The following is a 23,081-nucleotide window of genomic DNA, read 5'->3' as shown; positions in this document are numbered from 1 at the left end:
ATATATATATATGTGTGTATATATATATATATATATATATATATATATATATATATATATATATATATATATTATATATATATATGTGTATATATATATATATATATATATATATATATATATATTATATATATATATATGTGCATATATATATATATATATATATATATATATATATATATATATATATATATATTATATATATATATATATATGTGTATATATATATATATATATATATATATATATATATTAAATATATATATGTGTGTAACACTGCTGAAATACTACTCATAGGATCCTCTTTGCCAGTGTATACACAAAATCTATAAATGTAACCTGAATTCTCAGCTAAGCAAAACATCTTGATACCAAACCGTGCCCTTTTCAATGGTGGATACTGTCGACACTGTAAGCGGCCCTTCCACAACAATAAACTTTCATCAACTGCAACTGACGGTCCTGGCATGTAGGGCAACTGAAATGCTTCAAATAAATGATCAATCAAAGGACGTAGCTTGAACAAGCGGTCGCGGTTTGGATCTTTCTTATCTGGCTCATTTCTGTTGTCATTCAAATGAAAGAATTTCAGCAGCAAAGAGAATCGGTTACGTGTCATGACAGCTGCAAAAATAAGTGTTGCATACATAGGATCTGTAGACCAGTACATCTCAATATCTGGTTTTCTGATTATTCCCATCAACATCAAAATCCCAATGAATTTTTTCATTTCGTTTTCATCAGTGTCAAACCAAGCACGAACACGGGAATGTGGAGGTAAATTGGGATTTTTCTCAATAAACTGTGCTGCATACAGATTTGTCTGATGAACAAAATGTCTGATCAAATCAGGTGACACAAACAGCTCATAAAACTGCTCAGCAGTGTAATTGTTTACATCAACAATAAAGCCACACGTTGCCTCAAACGGATGCAGAAAAGGTAGTTCACCTCGGGCAGCAGTCCAGTTGAGATGCTGGGGATACACCCACTCATCGCCGTCATCCGATGCGTCTTCATTCACAGTATCATGCAGCGCATGTTGCTGCTCATCATTGTCGCTAAAATCTTCTTCAGAACTGCTACAATCATGATCAGAACTGTCCAAAATCGCCTGCAAAGCCTCACTTGAAGTCAGTTTACGTTTCGCCATATTCACAGCTTTCACTTTCGAATCACATCACGTGATCGGCCAATACAAGCGCAGAGTTGTCGAAATACAACGTAGTAATAATACCCACGCCAAACTGTCAGTTGTACTACTTGCCAGGCATTCACATAACCACAGGCAAATGTGCCGGATAATTCCGGCAGTATGGCGTTAGCAATAAAACAACGGTGCCGGATATATCCGGCAGAGGGCGGTTAAGGGGTTAAGGAGATTAAATATTACTGAAGAAAGAAAAAAAAAACTAAAACAGCCAAATGGAGCTATGCATACAAACTTAAAAGGTTTAAATAAAACAGAAATATTCACTTTTATTTTTACTTGCTTAACTTGTGGAGGGTGTATCCTGTAGCAAAGCCCTAACTTTTTTCGTGAAAGCCCGTTTCAGTCAATAAGTCTTAAAAACAGGTGTAAAGATATTGACAATAAGCTACGCAAACCCACCAAGACATGGAATCGTTTAAATCAAGTATCATTACATCTTCCTTTCTTAAAGAGAAGTAAGGCAGTGCTTATAAGCTTATATATATATATATATTACATATATATATATATATATATATATATATATATATATATATATATATATATATATATATATATATATATATATATATATAATGTATCTATATATGTATATCTATATATATCTATATATATATATATCTATATCTCTCTCTCTCTATACATATATATATATATATATATATATATATATATATATATATATATAAATCCCCGCGAAGTACTGCTTTTAAATTTTTATGAAGAAGAAAAGCTTTTTAAATTGAGGGAAAATATCCCAATAGCAATTTGTTAAGGATCTGTTTTTTTGTGAAGCAGCCTTAACACAGCTTTTCCGCTGTTTTATAAACGAACGCCATATAAGGTCTTCCTTTTTCCTTGCTTCGCCAAGGAAAGAGCCTTTTTATTAAATCCAAGGGTTCTTCGCTTTTTTTTTTGTTTGTTTATTACGATTGTTATAGTTCTGTTTGTATATGACGTTGTCAGTTCAGCACTCAGGTTGTAATATGACCAAGCCGTGCAAGCTTACTGTTAAGAATGCAACGTATAGTTGTACATGAGAAAAGCAATCTTGCCTCAAATCAATGACAAACTTTTGTAGGTCTATGAACTTAATTTAAAGTTTAGGTTTACACGGTGCTTTCTTTCCGAAGTACCTGCACTCATGAATATGTCTGTATGCGTCAGTCGCTCAAATCCCCGCGCTTCGCACCGGCGAAGTACTGCTTTTAAATTTTTATTAAGAAGAAAAGAAAACCTTTTAAAATTGAGGGAAAATATACCAATAACAGTTTGTTAAGGATCTGTTTTTTTGTGAAGCTGCATTCACTCGAGTGATCACTTCGAGATGACTTGCTGGCTAACCATAAGCGTTACCTGGAAGGTAACCACCCATACAATCAGATTGTGAATCAGACTACGAATGCCGTGAATGTAATTAATCCGATCTACATGCTGTCAAATAAACGAACCACACGCCGTGGCGCAATTTTAGGGGCTTAGCCTCTAGCGCTGACGTCTGAGGTTCGATTCCCGTAAGGGAGTGAAGTGAGCGCTTCGCACCGGCGAAGTACTGCTTTTAAATTTTTATTAAGAAGAAAAGAAAACCTTTTTAAATTAAGTCTTAAAAACAGCTGTAAAGATATTGACAATAAGCTACGCAAACCCACCAAGACATGCAATCGTTTAAATCAAAGCGCGAGTCGAAAAACACCATCCCATAATATTAGTTAACGATTAACACATTTCTATATGTATTGTAAGCATACAATACAACTGATAATATGTTGCGCTTATTTATCTGGTGTACTGACATTTTTGCGCGTTTAACGGCTGAAATCTAACGTGGTTTGTGCCCTTCAGAATGAAAACAGTTTGCATTTACCTTTTTAATAAAAGGCGAGCTTTTAAGCCTGAGAAATCACCCCGTAAATGCACACGTTTAATTGCACGTGTTAATATGTATGCTTACACAGTATTAAAAGACACTCAACAAGTACACAGTATTAAAAGACAGTCAACAATTAACTTCATTTACCTTCGTTCCCGCGTTTGACTTGTGCTGTAAATCTCTTCCTCGTTTTCAGTTCACGTGATTACGTAGGAGGCGTAATACGTGATGACGCGATACGTGACTCCGCCTCCTCCATTAGAGTATATGGACAAAAAACAGGTTCCAGTTATGACCATTACATGTAGAATTTCGAAATGAAACCTGCCTAACTTTTGTAAGCAAGCTGTAAGGAATGAGCCTGCCAACTTTCAGCCTTCTACCTACACGGGAAGTTGGAGAATTAGTGATGAGTGAGTGAGTCAGTCAGTCAGTCAGTGAGTCAGTGAGGGCTTTGCCTTTTATTAGTATAGATATTGTAGATTTACTTTTAGGCTTTCACAATTTAATTATTCACTATTAAGGGTATTTTTTAAAGTTTAAGGTTATGCATTAATCTTCAATCTTTAATAGAGATTAAGAGAGTTGGGACTCCTTTAGCTATTACAATGTTCACATAAGAATTCCAATTGGTCTACCGATCTCTACCACAAAGTATCAAATGTCCAACACAGAGACTATCTTCCATAGACTTTGAAAAAGGGAAAGTTGTGTTCAAGGCCACTGAACTTCTACAGATAAAAGATTTAATCCTGTACACAATTTTAAGTAATGTCATAGATATAGGCTTCATGCTAGAGGAGGCTAATGATTTGAATAATAATAATCAACTACTTTTAGAAAACTGTGCACAAGTAAATAGAGAAGTGAGTAGGAATATTTCTTTGATAATACTGTAAGAGGAGATGAATTTTACACAAATGTTTAGAAAACTATTCACACCCATAGACATTAACTTGATCAACAGAACCTTATTTCTTAGTGTAGAATCCAAATCAGGCTAATAAATCTTAATTTAAGTAGAGATAAAAGATTAAGATAGACTTACACTGTGGCTTGCTTGACACTTGATCCCGAACAGCAGAATCAGTTGCACTACCCTCTAACTCTAATGACCAGCGAGATGCTGCAAACATGAGAACCATTGTTAATTACTGTAAAAAATGCTTAGCTAGGAAAAATGTAGATGTTAGTGATGTCTTCATAAAACATTTGTATGAAAGCAGTAAACAATATAAGAAAATGGAAACACAGTGAGAGATGGTGTTGTGCAGTCTTCTAGCTAAAATATCAGTTTCAGAAGGGAAGTAATTATAGGAAAGCAAGACAGGAACATGAAGAGCAATAAAGTACAACGAAAATATACAGAACTTGTTCTGACTACAAAAGATCATAGCAACTTGCATGCATCTGAAAGAAACTTCAAACACTTCTTACGGAGTAGAATAATAGTTAAACGGAATGGTGCATGGAAAGTTAGGCATTAAGTGACAAATAAATTAATTGACAGATGTGTGTTACTTCATCACTGTGTCTTTGTATAACCTTATACAAAAAGAGGGCTTTCATCATTGCAACTTATGTCTCATTATGGAGTTATTTCAAAACTAAAAATGCACAAATCATGTTAGCTTTGAGTGTGCAACTATATACATGTGTCCAAGTATTCATCCATTGTACCTGTGTCTATTTTGAACAGTGGTGAAAAGAACTGCTCCATATATTCAGTTCCAAAAATAAAACTTTATTTAGTGTACACCCACATTTGCTAGACATTTCTGTGGCTTACTTTATAAGTTAAATAATCACACCGTTCAAATTTGGAAACATTAACCTCAAGCAAGGTGAAAATCCAATAAAATACATAAGGTACAAAAACAAAAGGAGAAATCTAGCTACAAGGATTAAATGGCCCTTACTAGGCATGAAAAGTATTTGTATGGCCAAATATAAATATAAAAACATAATTAAAAAATTTTGAAGGGTGTTCGTAAATACCAGTATAATGTTTTGGTGTATGTTTTTCAGATTAATATATTTTTTAAACAAATAACAAATGAACCACCGACTTATTACACATACTTCCATACCTCAAAAGCGGGATAATCCTTAATAACTTCCTGCTGCTCAAACAGGACAGCAGAGATACTGCCTTTAAGATACTAATAGAGTACATAAACAAAAAAAATCACGTTTCCTTCTGTATGCATCTTTGTGGTTTATGTTTAAAATTGTCCACTGGTTTTTCACCAATTTTTAGCATACCGGTAAAAAAACATTTTTTTTGTTTAATCTACACTGGAATAGGAATTTCATCTGTTATAATGAATCAAATGGTAAATAATTCACTCCTAGTCCCTACATGGCTAATGCTCATCCACTTATTTCAGCAGCAGATACAAACTATCCAATACTGAAACTGAATGACCCATTGTTCTGAGTGTTTAAGAAGAACTTGATTATAATGTTGAAGTCAGAAGTTTATATACATGCAGTGTGAATTCTTTAAAACTCACTTTATAACCCCTCCACAGATTTTATACTAACAAACTATATATTTATTTACAGATTTTATACTAACAAACTATGAATTTGGCGTATCGTATAAGACAACTACTTTGTGCAGGGAAAAAATTTTTTTTTCCAAGAATGTTCACAGACAGATTATTTCAATTTATATTGACTGTATCACAATTCCAGTGGGTCACAGGTTTACATACACTTTATTAATTGTGCCTTTAAACAGCTTGGAAAATTCCAGAAAATGATGCCAACCCACTAGGTAATTTGACAATTAACTTCTCATAGCCAATTAGCCTAAATGGAGTCAACATATGGATGTATGTTAAGGCCTACCATGAAACTCACTGCCCCTTTGCTTGACATAATGGAGAAATCAAAAGAAATCAGCCAAGACTTGAGAAAAAAATTGTGGACATCCACAAATCTGGTTAATCCTTGGGAACAATTTCCAAACGCCTGAAGGTTCCATGTTCATCTGTACAAACAATAATGTGCACAAGTATAAACACCATGGGACAACACAGCCTTCATACTGCTTAGGAAAGAGACGCATTATGTCTCATAGGAAAGAACATACTTTGGCACAAACAGTGAAAATCAATCCCAGAGCAGCAGCAAAGGACCTTGTGAAGATGCTGGAGGAAAAAAAGGTAGAAAAGTATCGAAAAAAACAGTAAAACAAGTCCTATATCAACATAACCTGAAAGGCTGCTCAGCAAAGAAGGAGCCACTGCTCCAAAGCTGACATAAAAAAGCCATACTTCAGTTTGCAACGGCACATGGGGACAAAGATCTTGCTTTCTGGAAAAATGTCCTTTGGTTTCATGAATTCAAGATCCAACTGTTTGGCCATAAAGACCATCGTTATGTTTGGAGGGAAAAGGGTGGGGCTTGCAATTCAAAGAACATCATGCCAACCATCAATCATGTAGATGGGATTATCATGTTGTGGGGGGTGTTTAACTACACGAGGGACTGGTGCACTTCCCAAAATAGATGGCAAGATGAGGTCTTCCTAAAGGATAATGACTCCAGGAATACCCCCAAAATTGAGGTAAAATGGCTGAAGTGAATAAGTAAGTGCGAGCAAGCAAGCCTATGAACCTGGCCCAGTTACACCAGTTCTAACAGGAGGAATAGGCCAAAATTCCAGCAACTTATTATAGCTTGTGAAAGGCTACCCAAAACATTTGGATCAAGTTTAACAATTTAAAGGCCATGATACAAAATATTAACAAAGTGTATGTAGACTTGTCACCCACTGCAATTGTGATATCTATACTAATAAAAGGCAAAGCCCTCACTGACTCACTCATCACTAATTCTCCAACTTCCCGTGTAGGTAGAAGGCTGAAATTTGGCAGGCTCATTCCTTACAGGTTACTTACAAAATTTAAGTTTCATTTCGAAATTGTACGCGTAACAGTCATAACGGTCAACAATGTCCGCAATGTTAAACTTTCTTATTTATGGCTCCATCTTCACGAAATTTGGTAGGTGGCTTCCCTGTGCTAACCGAAACCGATGTATGTACTTATTTTGGTGGTATGACGCCACTGTTGGCCGCCATACTGAACTTTCCAATGGTCTTTGTTACTTATGGTCCCATCTTCAAGAAATTTGGTACGCGGGTTCCCAACGCTAACGGAATCCTACTTACGTACATATATACGTTCATAGCCTGCAGCTCGGTCACCGTGTGAGGCGGTATTGCGTCCCCCATCCCAACGTAGTTGGCTGCCTGCCTATATTGCGTCCCCCATCCCCACGCCTCCCACGTAGTTGGCTGCCTGCCTATATAAGGCCATCCGTCACTCCGGTCTCTTCATTCCCTTCCTTGCTTCGCCACGGTATTGACGTCTCCATGCTGATAACTGCAGCCTTTTTATTTAATCCATGGCTTCTCCGCTGTTTTATTGTTCGTTTATTACGATTATAGTTATTGTGTAGGCATTTTAGAGTTAGTTTACAATGTTCAGGTACACATTTCCTTTATCGTTCCAACTATACCCCCATTAACATGTCTATCGAGGTGATCACCATCGATCAAAGAACTGTCACTTACCAAGTGGTTTCCATGCCCGGAGATGGCGCCTGCCTTTTCCATTCTCTGTGTTACATATTGCACGGACATATCAGGCTCACTCATGATATCCGGAGGAACATTGTGTCTCATGTATTGAATGACTGGGACAGGTTCAAGGTGTGGACTGATGACGGTACAGGAGATAATTATACTACACAGGAGCACTATAAGAGTGAAATGCATAAGCCCTTCACCTATGGTTCTGCATGTGAGTTGATGGCTGCCGCTGAATTGTTCAGTTGTCGCTTTCAAGTGTACCAAAATGGCCAAATATTTTACACCTTTGGACAACCGCCAATGCCTCTTAAACATCTTAAGATTCACAGGTGACGATCTGAGTAGTGGACACTTTGATGTTTATGAATGTTTCAACTCTCAAAAGCTGGATGCAAAGTTATCGATGAAACCGGTTGTATGCTTACAACGCTTGACGGATGCAGAATGTCACTTCAACACAACAAGTCCTGCAAATACTAACGTAATTGAAACAAACCATGAAACTTAAACCGATTATGACAGCAGCAATCCAAGCTATGAGAAAACAGTAAAAAGGAGGCGTGCCAGACGTCGTGGTACATTTTCTGATGCAGCTAGACGGAAACAACTTCGTGACGCTGCCACCAAATACTCGTAGGCAAATCCACAAGTTCATGGAGACGCTGTCGCTAAATACTCGCAGACAAATCTACAAGTTAGTAGAGACGCTGCCGCTAAATACTCGCAGGCAAATCCACAAGTTAATAGAGCTTCTGTTTCTAGGTACGATCCCAATAATGAAAAGCGGCTCATATGAAAACAACAGGTTTGGCTCAAAAAAGCCGATTGTGGATTTGCGTACGACCCAAACATACATTATGAATCTGACAAAACAGTACACATTGGATCCATGGATGTTCACTGTGAGTATTGTCAAGCTCATAGGTGGAAATGCAAGTCTCCTGGTTTGTGCTGTAACGGTGGTAAAGACTCTCTCACTCCTTTATATAAGCTTGCTTTGCCGTTGCGAAGCACGGGTATTTTGCTAGTAGTCAATAAAAAATGAAATAATCTGCCTGTGAACATCCATCCATCCATCCATCCAAGGGGAAAGAGGATGAGAAGTCACTTCTCCATATTCTATATAATGGCAACGGTCTGTAGGTATTTTTACACAAAGCAATACATAAAGCAGAGGCAGTTTTTGAATAAAAGAAACAAAAGATTGGGGGGATGAGGAGAAGATTGCACAACATCATGTTTTAGGTCTGATGTTATTAGCTGGAGGTAAAAGAATACAAGGAAGGAATACAGAATCTAGACTACTGACACTGGAACTCCAGAGTCATTGAGCAAACAAAAATGTCTCCAAATGTTGAAATACCCTTGTGAGCTCTGGATGGGAATGGCATAAAGAATTTACTAATTGAAAAGGCCTTATTGTAAAATACTGGTGTGTAGGAGTACCGACTCAGACAGCAGCAGAGGTGTCTTTCAACCTAACACCAAGTCTCAAGAGCATAGGAACTAGAGCCCTACCGATGAGGGAGTTTTATAACTGATACAGATAAAAGGAATCTGTAATTTCTGACAAACAATATTAGTGGCTGATAAATAGCTCCTACCTTTGGGTTGGGGAAAAAAAACACTGAAGTACAATAACAAAACATGTATAAAAATAGATGATTTTAACTATGTACAAAAAAGTGTCAGTTAACAATTATTCAGAAAAATCATAAAAATATATAAGTGTATGTAACAATAACAATATAACTCTTAATTAAACTATCTATATTACTAAGTGAAGGTTGTATATATGCACGGATGCCAGACGCAAGCCGTGCCAAACGCGCACAGCGCTTCAGCAAGCTGTGCCGAAAGCGCACAGCACCTCAGCGCCCCAGAGTCAAACCCAGCGGCTTCCCAGAGTCAGTAGGTGGTGCCCAAACAACACAACACAACCTATAAACTAAACTTGAGGTAAAGCGTGCGCGCCAACAAGTTGCCATAGTGACATATTTAAACACAGACATAGAATAACTAGACGCCTCATGACCAGCAGAATCGTACGTCAACGTCGCCGCCATATTGTGAGTGGCATTGCTGTGGAGTGAAGTAATGAATAATGTGCTGCTTGGGATTGTACAAACCGCTGTACGCTCCAAAGCAGATCCCGGGGGGGATTACATTTCATAGGTTAGGCTGAACAATTGTTTTGGTTATATTTGGCCATTACAAAATCCCGTTTTATAATCTTTACTTTAGCTACGCCAGGCTAAGCTAGCAAAGCTATGCATTTATGTGCTCAAGTGAGCCTCCAAATGTAGATTGTTGTTAGCTGTTAACATTTCTCAAACTTGATGATGTTTTTTCTCAAGGAGCACATTGAGGAAACACAGTTTGAAATTGACAACCACCATTTTATGCTCATGTCTTTAGTTGTGTCTGTCTTCTACAAACTAAGGCTGCACCATATTGCCAGAGTGAATACTCTCAAATTACAGGATCTGAGTGAGCGAGAGGGACTGTAAGTCTGTAGGAGATCAGTGAGGTTGTGGAGAGCTTTAAATGTTAAGAGCGGTATTTAGCATTGTATTCTGTAGTTAACAGGGAGCCCGTGATGTTGAGAGAGAATAAGTGTAATATGTTAAGTGGATTTAGAACAGCAGGTTATTATCCTGGCAGCAGAATTTTGAAGAAGTTGTAAGCGATGGATAAGTTTTTGTGGGATGCCAGATAGAATAGCATTATAGTCATCTATACGAGAGGTGACTCGGGCATTAACCAATACTTTAGTACTGTGTCGCGTAAGAACAGGACGAAGTCTAGAAATGTTTCAGAGATGGAAGATGGCACCCCGAGAAATGTTACTTATATGGGAGGAATTATTTAATAATAATAATTATAATTATTATTATTTAATAATTGCCATTATTACTGTATAAAAGGATATAAATAATTGCATTTAAATGATTCGTCAAAATCTGTTGTATGTAAACGATACTGTTTTAAACATTGTTTTTTCATCAGAAAACCCGGTTTCTACGTCTACCTGTATTAGTTTAAATGCCACTTTTGCCACTCGCAATAAGGCTGACGCTCTGACGTATCGTGTCAACTGGGAAACACAGTGAATGCGGCGTCTATCTATATATGTCTATGTATTTAAACTTGAGGAAGTGGTGACTACTGACAGTGTCAGCAGTCAGCTACTCCACAGTGCCAGCAGTCAGTGTGCCTCAACAGTGCCAGCAGTCAGTGTGCCTCAACAGTGCCAGCAGTACTCCACTCCACAGTGCCACCAGTCAGTGTTCTCCACTATAAAGTGTCAGCAGCTACTCCACTACACAGTGCCAGCAGTCAGTGTGCTCTAATCCACTGTGCCAGCACTCAGTGTGGCAGCTGTCACTATGTCTTATTTTAATCACATTAAGGTAATTCAGTGTTAAACGTTCAATTATGATTCCTAACTGCAAATGACTTCTAGCTAACAACACACCCATAGAAAAACAAAAACGAGACCACATGGATAAAAACAATGAACGAAGCTGCCTACAACGCTCTTCTGACACACCAGAACCAAACGAGTTATGGCTCCAAAAATAAACAGCTTTAGTACAAATATATTTATTTAATTAGATGAAAACTTTCCCAGGACGCTCCCACCCTCCATGATTTTTCATCCCTCCAAAGATCGGAGGGAACAGAAAGTAATTGCCATTCTTGGATTTGCGATTCTTTAGAGAATCGGGGGTTTACTGGTATCAGTATAATAAAATAAAAATACGCAAAATTGTGAAACATTATTTTCTTAAATTCTGTGCCTTGGGATTAATAAAGTATCTATCTATCTATCTATTTACAAAACAAATAAAACAATAAAACTCAAATCATTGTAAAGACCAGCTATTATGAGCAACATGGTCAAACTAATACCTCCATTCCAATAAAGGGTTGTTATAATTCAGGAAGCACAGCTTCTCTGCATTACGTAATGAAGAGAGCTCCTTTTATCCTCATAAATGTTGCCATAACACTGAATATCTGCTCACAGGGAAGTGATGATTGTGGACAAGTCAAATATTGCTTTGCCTAAACAGAGAGGTATTTAAAGCAGTTTCATTTGATGATCCACCATTCAAAAGGGTTACCCGACTTCCTATCTATTACAAGCTCAAGCAGATAGTGCTTTAGTTCTTTCATAATGCCTTCAAGTGTCCTGACTCAGCAGAAGATAAGTAACTTTTCAAGAAATGAACTAGGAGATGCATGTAAAACCAAAACAAAACAAAACAAAATAAAACCAGCAACTTAAACCCAGATAAAAGGCAAAAAACAAAGTGAAAATCAGGGGAGAAGAGATGAAATATGTGGTAATTAGTTTTTTTTCATTTTAAGGTATGGTATCTGCAGGTCAGATAAGGAAATGCACACCTAGTGGACTTTTCACCCCATTGCGCAAATGAACTGGAGATTTCAACTTCATAGGCCATGCCCCTAGAAACACGAGATGAGACCCTAGCAACAGATCCAAAGTTATCAGTGAAAAGGCAACCTCAAAAATGGCACTAAAGACTATGAAATATATTAACATAAAAACCAAAAATGAAACATGATCACGACATCTGGTTTGTTTTAACTTTGTGTTACATGCTATGTAGCAATACTTGAGCATTGCTTTGCGCCAACACCCATCATAACCTATCATCTATGGGGTGGCAGCAAAAGCTTTAGATTTATTAAAAATTCCAATCTCCAGTTTTCATCGGATCATGACGTTTGGGGTCCCCTAATCCTGTATATCATTCATTGAACTCTGGACTGCCAGCAGCTCTTGTGCTTGGTGTCGCACTCTGCTTCACACAATTCATCCACCATCGCATCTTGTGATTTGTTTTAACACTAGAATTACCAGAGCCTACGAAAAAACTCGTAGATCCGGCCCACCTTAAATCGCTTCTTAAATCCGTTCACACCTCTCCGCCAGCATCCTTTGTCCTCTAAATGTGCTGATAAAAGACAAGCTGCCAGCAGCCGGCTATTCCATCCCCCCACCGACTTAGAATGTGCGCGAAGTTTTCCCAGCTCATGCCTTGATTGATTATCTGGGAGTGAAGTGGAGTTTTAGACTGGAAATAATAGATCGTTATTTGGAACACACGCATTTCATGCGTGTTCCGTTTCTACAGTAATCTGTGTAAACACATTGTTAAAACAGAAACTTTTTCATATTTTAGTAATAAATGTTACCAAATGTAGTAGGCATAAACTATAGAATGTGTAACGCCTGAGTTCCAAAGATCAAATAAACACTTTAACAAAAGCTTTAAGGAGGATACAACAGTTTCCGTGGTGTAGCGCGCTAAGAATCGCCTTTTAGAGCACAGTAGTTTTGCCGTGCCTCACAGACCTGAGTTCGATTCCCCGCTGGGGATAAACTGTTGCTTTTTTTTTTTCTTTTTAACCTCAAACGGACATAAAATTTATGAATTGGTATGCACTGTCAGTTAATGAGATCGTTATATTTTCATATGTGATGCTCCTTTTAAAATATTTTTTTAACAATTCAGACTGCAATTAACACGAACAACTGTCCCTATAACTGTTATTTTTAAGATCCATAACACACAGACAGACAGAGCACTGCGTAATAGAGAGACAAACAGGCAGAGATATATAAATAAACAGGGAAGCCACATGTACTGAAAGAAAAAAAAAGATCAACAGTGCGTTGTTCCTGCTGCACTGAATAAGCTCACGTGCTCTAACATCCCCCCTCCCCCCCATCTGACTCTCTAAGTAACAGCACAAGTACAGACGCAAACCAAGTGCATGTGTGTACTGTATAATATTAACAAAAAGAGCAGCTTACTACTGAAAACGGCAAATATTGCAGTGAGTAGGGATGGAACCGAAGACTCTTGATTACACTTCATTTGCGTCTGTACTTGTGCTGTTACTTAGAGAGTCAGATCGGGGGGAGGGGTGATGTTAGAGCACGTGAGCTTATTCAGTGCAGGGACAGTTGTTCATGTTAATTGCAGTCTCAATTGTTAAAAAAATATTTTAAAAGGAGCATCCCATATGAAAATATAACAATCTCATTAACTGACAGTGCATACCAATTTATAAATTTTATGTCCGTTTGAGGTTAAAAAGAAAAAAAAAAAAGCAACACTTTATCCCCAGCGGGGAATCGAACTCAGGTCTGTGAGGCACGGCAAAACTACTGTGCTCTGAAAGGCAATTCTTAGCGCGCTACACCACGGAAACTGTTGTATCCTCCTTAAAGCTTTTGTTAAAGTGTTTATTTGATCTTTGGAACTCAGGCGTTACACATTCTATAGTTTATGCCTACTACATTTGGTAACATTTATTACTAAAATATGAAAAAGTTTCTGTTTTAACAATGTGTTTACACAGATTACTGTAGAAACGGAACACGCATGAAATGCGTGTGTTCCAAATAACGATCTATTATTTCCAGTCTAAAACTCCACTTCACTCCCAGATAATCAATCAAGGCATGAGCTGGGAAAACTTCGCGCACGTTCTAAGTCGGTGGGGGGATGGAATAGCCGGCTGCTGGCAGCTTGTCTTTTATCAGCACATTTAGAGGACAAAGGATGCTGGCGGAGAGGTGTGAACGGATTTAAGAAGTGATTTAAGGTGGGCCGGATCTACGAGTTTTTTTTGTAGGCTCTGGTAATTCTAGTGTTAAAAGTTTTTTTAACTAGTAGTAGAATTTTTAAGTTGCTGTTAATGAAAGGAAGCGATCATTATAACACATTTACAGTAGTATATTCATTAACTACATCTGTGAAACACGAATAGACTCAACAGGCATCTACTTACAGTATATAAAATTAATGTAGATGGGCACTATGTCTTTGGACCCAAGGACCAGAAAGGCTTGTGTATCTGTTAAACCTCTTTAGGTCCTCACTGAAGTGAGGTATATTTAGTCTTGCCTACTTTTTCATTCAAGGAAGCCTTAAAAAAAGAGAAGTTTCTTCATTGGGCTATAAAACCTCAGACTGATTATTTCCTGACAGATATCACTAGAACCTCTGCAGAATGGTGGGTAAAGCAATCCTTTTATGTCAGACTTTGAGAGGAAACACTTGGGTCAAAAAGGATACAAGCAAATAGCCTCATAAATGGGGCTCTAAATGCGCGCCTACCTACCACTAACAGTTCTCATGATCAAACCTGGCCTTGTGGCCTACAAAACAATCACAGCAACAATAAATCATGCCTTTACTATCTACTGCAGGATGGTATCATAGAAACGTTTCCCCCTGGAGGCAGTGTTTGTCTTTCCAAACAAAATGGGAACAATGGAAGAACTATGTCACAGAACACTACTTTCTCTGTCATTCTCTGAAGACACAATATGCACTGAAAATTGCTCATATGTCTTCTCTGGGTTATTATCTAGTTATATGGCTTATCTATGTATCTAATAGATTTTAAGCTTATTTTAAAATATGTTCTGTTGTCTTCTGTATCCAGATACTACAGCAAGTAACACCACCAGTAAATTGCCAGGTCCTCTGTACACAAACCAACCACCATCACAAAGTGTTCCTTTGCCATCATGACTGAAAATATGCTGCTTATCACCTGACACTAAAGGACTGGATGGAATTATTTCCCTTCTGTTTTAGATGAGTGTTTATATTATGACAGATTCTCTAATATTTATTATGTTTTCACTATGCGCAAAAGACTGCCTGGCATGAAAACGTAAAACATGTGAACATCTTTCACACACAACAGTAACCTTACATTAAGTTCTGTTTTTCAGGATTTTTTAATTATTCATTTGCTTATTCACAAGATCAAACAATAAAATAAATACTGATAACTAATATTCAATACAGAATTCTAACAAGTATACAGGACATGCAACAAATGTACTTCATTCACAAGGCTGGAAATTGCACCATCATTGTGCAAGCATAATATGTTAAATCACAAAAATATCTACCAGCCTTGTCAACACTTTACATTAGAACAATCTAGACAAGAACAGGCTATTCAGCCCAAAATTTATTTGGTTACATGTTGTAAATATTATAGAACTGCATTCACCCACAACAGATAACTACAATGTTTTTGTAATTCTTTGGATTTTTGTTCATCATTGGCTGAGCTTTCAAAGTAGCAATTTCCTTTTAATATATGTAGAGAAAAGCCAAGCAAAATGACACCTTTTATTGGCTAACTAGAAAGATTACAATATGCAAGCTTTCGAGGCAACTCAGGCCCCTTCTTCAGGCAAGATGTAAGAAGGGGCATGAGTTGCCTCGAAAGCTTGCATATTGTAATCTTTCTAGTTAGCCAATAAAAGGTGTCATTTTGCTTGGCTTTTCTCTACATTCATAATGGCTAACACGGTACAACACCCTAGTACTACTTTTAATATATGACATGCCTTATGGAAAAAGTAGTATTTCAGCAGTGACATTAAGTTTATTGGATTAACAGAAAATATGCAATATGCATCATAACAAAATTAGACAGGTAAATTTAGGCACCCCAACAGAGATATTACATCAATACTTAGTTGAGGCTTCTTTTGCAAATATAACAGCCTCTAGATGCCTCCTATAGCCTTTGATGAGTGTCTGGATTCTGGGTGGAGGTATTCTTGACCATTCTTCCATACAAAATCTCTCCAGTTCAGTTAAATTTGATGGCTGCCGAGCATGGACATATGACTGTATCTAACAAACCGCTAGTCTACCAATATTTGAAAATGTTAAAATCTGCTAACAATTGTGCTTAACCCCCTCCCAATGTAAGAGCAAGAAAAGGTGACAGGAAACCAACAATACTCAATACCGTTTGCAACATATGTAACATTCAATGGCTCCTGTGGTAAATGAGGATTGCTGATCAGTATTAAAATTATATCATACTGTTTATTAATTTCTACACTATAGAAAACAAAGGGCAGCAACAAGATGCAGGATTCTTAAAATAAAGGTATATAAAACTATATGAAGGTGTTTTTCGAAACCTAAACCAACACACCTCTGGAGTAATTAGCTAGCTAATGATTGAGGGATCTACATTAAGTGCATAACATGGAAATTTTGTTAGCAATTTCATTTTTTGCCTTGCAATGTGTTGGAGCTTTAAAGTTTCCTACTTTACACCCGGGACAATTTCTACAGGCTCAAGCTCCCCACTATCAAAATTGATTACACAGTGTAGAGAAGTCATGCACCTATTCATTTTTACATTAACAAAGGTTAGTTCTTATGGCTACTTTGAATAAACCTGATCTGTTAACACAGACATATTACTCTTCAAGAAATGTATTTATATGTTCAACTTCTCCCTACAATAAAAAGCTGTTTCAGAAAAAAGTATGGAAAAAGAAAACAATCTGATGCACAAAGCAGGAACCATCCCAACTTTGAAACCATACTGACTCCTTTAAAAACTGCAAAAAATAAAAAATGTGTGTGTAGGTCCAAGGTACAGTCTAAACTGTTCTAGAATAATAAAATATGCATACACTGCATACACATACACTTCTAAAATATTTTGTTTTCAAATTTTGATAATCAGGTTAAAGAAAAAAAACACAAAAAATTAAGACAATTTGAACATAAAACTGTAGTTATAACTAAGGTTTCTTTCACTGAAAAGAAGAACATACCACATAACGTAACCATGAGAAAACAGGGTGACTTAAAACAAAACACTGAAGGATAAGAGGAAAAAGTTATTTTCTATTAATTCACTTTTTGTGTTTAATTACATACTACAAAAACAGCTGATTAAAATTCAACAAAAATAGTTAAAATTCAACAAAAATAGTATTAATTGATTACCTGTTTTTATATGTATAATATATACAAAGTGCTGCATTAACAGCTAGTACTTTAAGGCTCCTTTATATATACATAAAAAAACAGCCAAAAAAAAACAGAATTTATACTTTCTTACCTTTTTCTTCTAGTTTCAAAGGAAGAGGCTTCTTTTCAGCATTTGGAATTTCAGGTTTTATAGCTGAAAAGTGAAACATTCCAATTAAAAGATATGAATTCTAACAGAATGTGAATGAAAATAAACTTGCCTCAAACAACATAATACCAGTATGTAATTCTTTGAACTTTAAGGCAGGATGCACTGCTTTTGCTCTTACTTCCTGTTCACAACATTAGAAACTGATTCAAGGATAGAGATGTGATTTCTTACAGAGCCAAAAGTAAACTGCTGAAATATAATGTTGGTAATACCTATTTACAGTCTAGATAGATCAGTATTAGTAGTAATTTAGAACCAATCAGTGAATAATAAAAGTATACATTAAAATTAAAAAATGCGAGATAAATATTTAAGTATAGCAATACTCTTCTGAAAATGGGCATGCAAATAATGCACAAATGCAGTTCACTCCTAAATCATCCAGCTTTTATAAGGCCTCTTTTCTCTTTCAGTGAAATTCATAACACCTCCTCTTAGGTTAAGTATTTTCCTGAGCAACAAAATATTTTCTTCAATGCTACACATTACTTCAGTAATCTGCCCACTCTTCTGTCAAACCTGCTTACTCCCTCTCAGTTTGGCTTGCAATGATTTACTTAAAAATATGACTTCAGTGAGGCAATCCTTTGAGTATTATCTACAAAAATGATTTGGAAGTGTATTTTGTTCCTTTATTGCACATTTACAATTTTTGTTTACTTGCAGAAGCTTTCTGTGTCCTATATGACAATGATTTTAAACGTTTTTCATATTGTATTCTGGATCACTGATTTCCTAACTTCCTCCTGAACATAAAACTTAAATTGCTTTATGCAGTAGCTGCTTGAATTTGTCTGGATTTTGAAAGAAGGGAGGACTTCTCCATTCAAGAGAAGGTGGACATTATCTTAGTTATCTGCTCACCAAACCCTGTGCCCCAGGGCTCACAGTAGAGGTCTTGATTCCCATGTGACCTAACACAATCTTTTGCGGAGCAAGGATTTAGATCAAGTAGGCTGTTCCTCCTAATCGTGCTCTTCAAATTACCTCTACCACTACTGCTCACTTGACAAGTAAAATCTCCTATCTGAAGTAGAGAATCATTACGTTAGTTTTTCACGCACCAAAATTAATGACTCTAATAAGGCCAGATACTTTGGAGTAATTGTTTGGTACATACATACAAACCATAGCCAAGGTCTTCCACTCAGCAACTTGAAACTGCATTGGGATAACACTCTAGTCCACTGGAACAATCCGCAAATATATGGCACCCTGCCTAGAGCTTGCACTCATGCTTACTGGCTGAATTGGAATGCATACAATCCTAAACCTTTGCAGTGTGAGTGGTAAGTCCACAAGGCATTTCCTTGTGGCTTTTCTGGACTGAGTGCAAAACCTGAACCCGGTTGCAGAAGTCACCCAGGGCAACTACTAGTGTACACCATTACTAGCACTGGCTCCAAGATTTATTCCTGGAATACATCATAAAAGCAAGGTTTCCATTGACTTAACAATAGCTATCATGACTGTCATCTCTGGAATACTCTTTGAATAAACCCTGCTCTTAGGCAATTTACTATGGACATCTCTATTAGGAGAGCACATCTCCAGGCAACATAGTTCTAAGGATCACTGAGACATATACGTCCCTCAACAATGCCATAATCACAATACTAGGGAGGAAACGTTTTTTGCTGGTGAAAGACCTGAATGGTACAGATGTGTTGCATCAAAATCCAATTTAAAATATCAAAAAAAGTCAATTTAACTAATTTATAATATACTGTAACACAATGGACTAATTTCCTAAAGGTTCGGAAAATGAGAAAAACAAAATACAATACCTGGACTTTTAGGAGGTGGTGGCTTTTTGGGTTTCTAAAGAAAACAAAAATATATATATAGCATAAGAAACTGGTAAACAAAAGTCACAAACACCATATCAAAAATAATAACAATATGATGTGTACAAATAAGAACTTTGATAAATAAAATGAAATATTAAATTGCCATTCTTGTTCAAAATCTTCACAGTTTGATGCCCTAGGTACTGCAGATACTTTAACCTTTACATCTGACAGATTTCAGGTAAGAGGCCCAAATCTAGAAGTCTTAACATAATCAACAGAAGGGCAGAGTATTCTGGGAAGGCTGAAAGCAGGATTCATAATATTTTGCCTATTTGGAAACTGCAGCTTTTGATTCCCCAGGGAAAATAACCTTGAACTTGGCAATAATCACTTAGTAACATCATTCTGTTTTAAGAAACTGAAAAGTGTCATGGCATGCTCTGCTAAGATGAAAATAAGTAAGCCTGGTTCTCACTATGGGTGAAACTGGCAAAGAGCGACTGCCTTTTATTAGACTTTTTGCAAAAAGAGTTTCTCAATTCAGCTAGTGCCTTGTTTCCAAAATAGATAGATACTTTACTAATCCCAAGGGGAAATTCACATACTCCAGCAGCAGCATACTGATAAAGAAAATATTAAATTAAAGAGTGATAACAATACAGGTATACAGACAGTAAGTTTGAATAATGTTAACGTTTACCCCCCTGGGTGGAACTGAAGAGTCGCATAGTGTGGGGGAGGAACGATCTCCTCAGTCTGTAAGTGGAGCAGGAAAGTGACAGCAGTCTGTCGCTGAAGCTGCTCCTCTCTCTGGAGATGATACTGTTTAGTGGAAGCAGTGGATTCTCCATTATTGACAGGAGCCTTCTCAGTGCCCGTCGCTCTGCCACGGATGTCAAACTGTCCAGCTCCATGCCTACAATAGAGCCTGCCTTCCTCACCAGTTTGTCCAGGCGTGAGGCGTCCCTCTTCTTTATACTGCCTCCCCAGCACACCACCGCTTAGAAGAGTGCGCTCACCACAACCGTCTGATAGAACATCTGCAGCATCTTATTGCAGATGTTGAAGGACGCCAGCCTTCTAAGGAAGTACAGTCGGCTCTGTCCTTTCTTACACAGAGCATCAGTATTGGCAGTCCAGTCCAATTTATCATTCAGCTGCACTCCCAGGTATTTATAGGTCTACACCCTCTGCACACAGCCACCTCGGATGATCACAGGGTCCATGAGGAGCCTGAGCCTCCTAAAATCCACCACCAGCTCCTTGGTTTTGCTGGTGTTCAGGTGTAGGTGGTTTGAATCGCACCACTTAAAGTCCTTGATTAGGTCCCTATACTTCTCCTCCTGCCCACTCCTGATGCAGCCCACGATAGCAGTGTCGTCAGCGAACTTTTGCACATGGCAGGACACTGAGTTGTATTAGAGTTGAATTAAAAATGACGTTTTTACTTCATTTGCTTTTCTGACCTAGCCTATCTCCATCAGCTAACAACGGAAAATGAACATGTTCATGAAGATTTATTTATTTGTGGCTGAACACCAGGAAATGAGTGCTCTCTCTTTGACCATTAATCTTTCTTTTCATTTTTTCGATTAAGGATACATAAGGAGATGGACTGCATGAACCCAACAAGGTTCTACAATTATTTTTATTCCTTTTAATTGGTGCTATTGCTTTTGATGCAAATAAACAGAACTTTTCAAGTGATAACTTTAAAAAAAAATAAAAATACTGCACCCAATAATTACATTTTTTGAATATGTCATTTATCTCACATACTTTGATGTGGTGGCCAATAAAAAATTGTTAACCTAATGTTTTCATGCAGAATCCCATAATAGAACTCAATGGTAGCCAGGGCTGTACAATGGCAAACATTGTGAAATAAGCTCATTTGAAAAAAGCAAAAAAAAATCTCACCTTACTCGTGTCACATAATCCAAAAGTTTGTAATCCAGTCACTTTCTCAAAACATGCAAAACAAATATGTTTCTAGCAAAAATACTGCTACTTCTGGAATTGGAATTATCAATGTGTGTGTAAACAGGAAATCTAAAACCTCATGGGACGGACTTTTTTTTTTTTAACTGAAGCCTGCCTCACCCCGTCATTCCTTGGTCAAGAGTAAAGTTTTCAATTTAAATTGCAAATGACTGGGTAACAGATATGTGAATTATAAAACAGAAGTAACATGAGACTTTTAAAAATTTTTCTATGGCCATTTTTAACATCATTTGCCATTCTTCAGCAATGACCACCAATGAGTTCTGCTATAGCATAAACTTTTTTTTTTTTTTGGACAACTACAAAGTACTTGAGGTAAGTAACAAAAATAAATAATCTCTGGGTGGAATATTCCTTTAAATCAATGTGTGTGACTAGAGATCCAAGTGCTAGATTGATCATTCCTTGTCTTGTTGGGGCCTCTTAAAGACACAGAGTACGCTTTTCTAAAGCTCATTAATTGATAGCAATCTGAGTTGAATAAATGGAGTGAAAATAAAGATAGCCCCTGTTACCAAAGCAACCTGCTGATATACGATCTTAGGGTTGAATTTTAGGGTACAATATCAACAGTGAGGTTGGCAGGATGTTACAGGCAACAGTTACACAGTTTTGACATTTTTCCCTATTCACCTTTAAAAAAGAAGAGCCTAAGAGGGTAGTTGGTGCCTTTATTACAGGTGCAACTGAAAACCTGATGAAGCAACATAAATTATATCAAAAAACAACAAACAAAAGAGTTTGCCAGTTTTATTTACAAGTCAAGCTTTTTAACATCCAAGTTAACAAAGAAAGTAAAATTTGAGAGCTAACAAACTAAACAGTGTTTTGGAAAGAGATCATCCTAAGTTAATGCTTGGTGAGAACACCTTTTTTTCCTGAATTACACTCTTAGGGATGTTTGGATACATCTATAAGAAGTACATTGTGGGATACTGACATGTTCACCTGGTTGTGGACTGCAGTGTTTCTAGCAGAATTTCCTTTATTTTGCATGATCCATCTTGCTTCTGTCTTGGAAAGTGCCCCAGTTAAGGCTGAAAAGAAATGCCCCTGTAACAGGATGCTTCCACCACTGTGCATTACTGTAAGAATAGTGTTATTCAGAAGGTGTTGTTTTCCTAAGACATAGTATTCTGCCTTCTGGTCACATCTGATCACAGCAATCTAAGATGCTTGACCAATTTTTGTCTCATCAGTCCAAAACACTTTATTCCAAAATGAATCTGGATCGTCTAAATGAGCATTTGCATACAACAAGTGACTGTGTTTGTGGTGTGAGTGCAGAAAGGGCTTCTTTCTCATCGCCCTGCCATACAGATGTTCTTTGTGCAAATTGCACTGAATTGTAGAACGATGTACAGATACACCATCTGCAGCAAGATGTTCTTGCAGGTCTTTGGAGGTGATCTGTGGGTTGTCTGTAACCATTCTCACAATCCTACGCATATGCCACTCCTGTATTTTTCTTGGCCTGCCAGACCTGGGTTTAACAGCAGCTGTGCCTGTGGCCTTTCATTTCCTGATTCAATTCCTTACAGTTGAAACTGACAGTTTAAACCTCTGAGA

General features: G+C 37.1%; 1 protein-coding gene across 2 annotated transcripts in view; it reads right to left on the bottom strand.

The window, feature by feature from the left end:
* Nucleotides 1-23,081, bottom strand: part of cd2ap (CD2-associated protein) — a 277,447-nt gene that overhangs the window by 81,153 nt on the left and 173,213 nt on the right. Inside the window, exons 11-13 of one of the 2 annotated variants that reach the window (XM_028796810.2) lie at nt 19,503-19,536; nt 17,635-17,697; nt 4,132-4,209 (exon numbers count right to left, since the gene is read on the bottom strand). In XM_028796810.2, the coding sequence (XP_028652643.1) occupies nt 4,132-4,209; nt 17,635-17,697; nt 19,503-19,536 (175 nt within the window). The remainder of the gene's footprint in view (nt 1-4,131; nt 4,210-17,634; nt 17,698-19,502; nt 19,537-23,081) is intronic. The other variant, XM_028796811.2, reaches the window with a different exon arrangement.

Source organism: Erpetoichthys calabaricus, chromosome 3 (genome assembly GCF_900747795.2).
Source record: "Erpetoichthys calabaricus chromosome 3, fErpCal1.3, whole genome shotgun sequence".
Lineage (NCBI taxonomy): Eukaryota > Metazoa > Chordata > Cladistia > Polypteriformes > Polypteridae > Erpetoichthys > Erpetoichthys calabaricus.
This window is presented reverse-complemented; position numbering and strand designations above follow the sequence as displayed.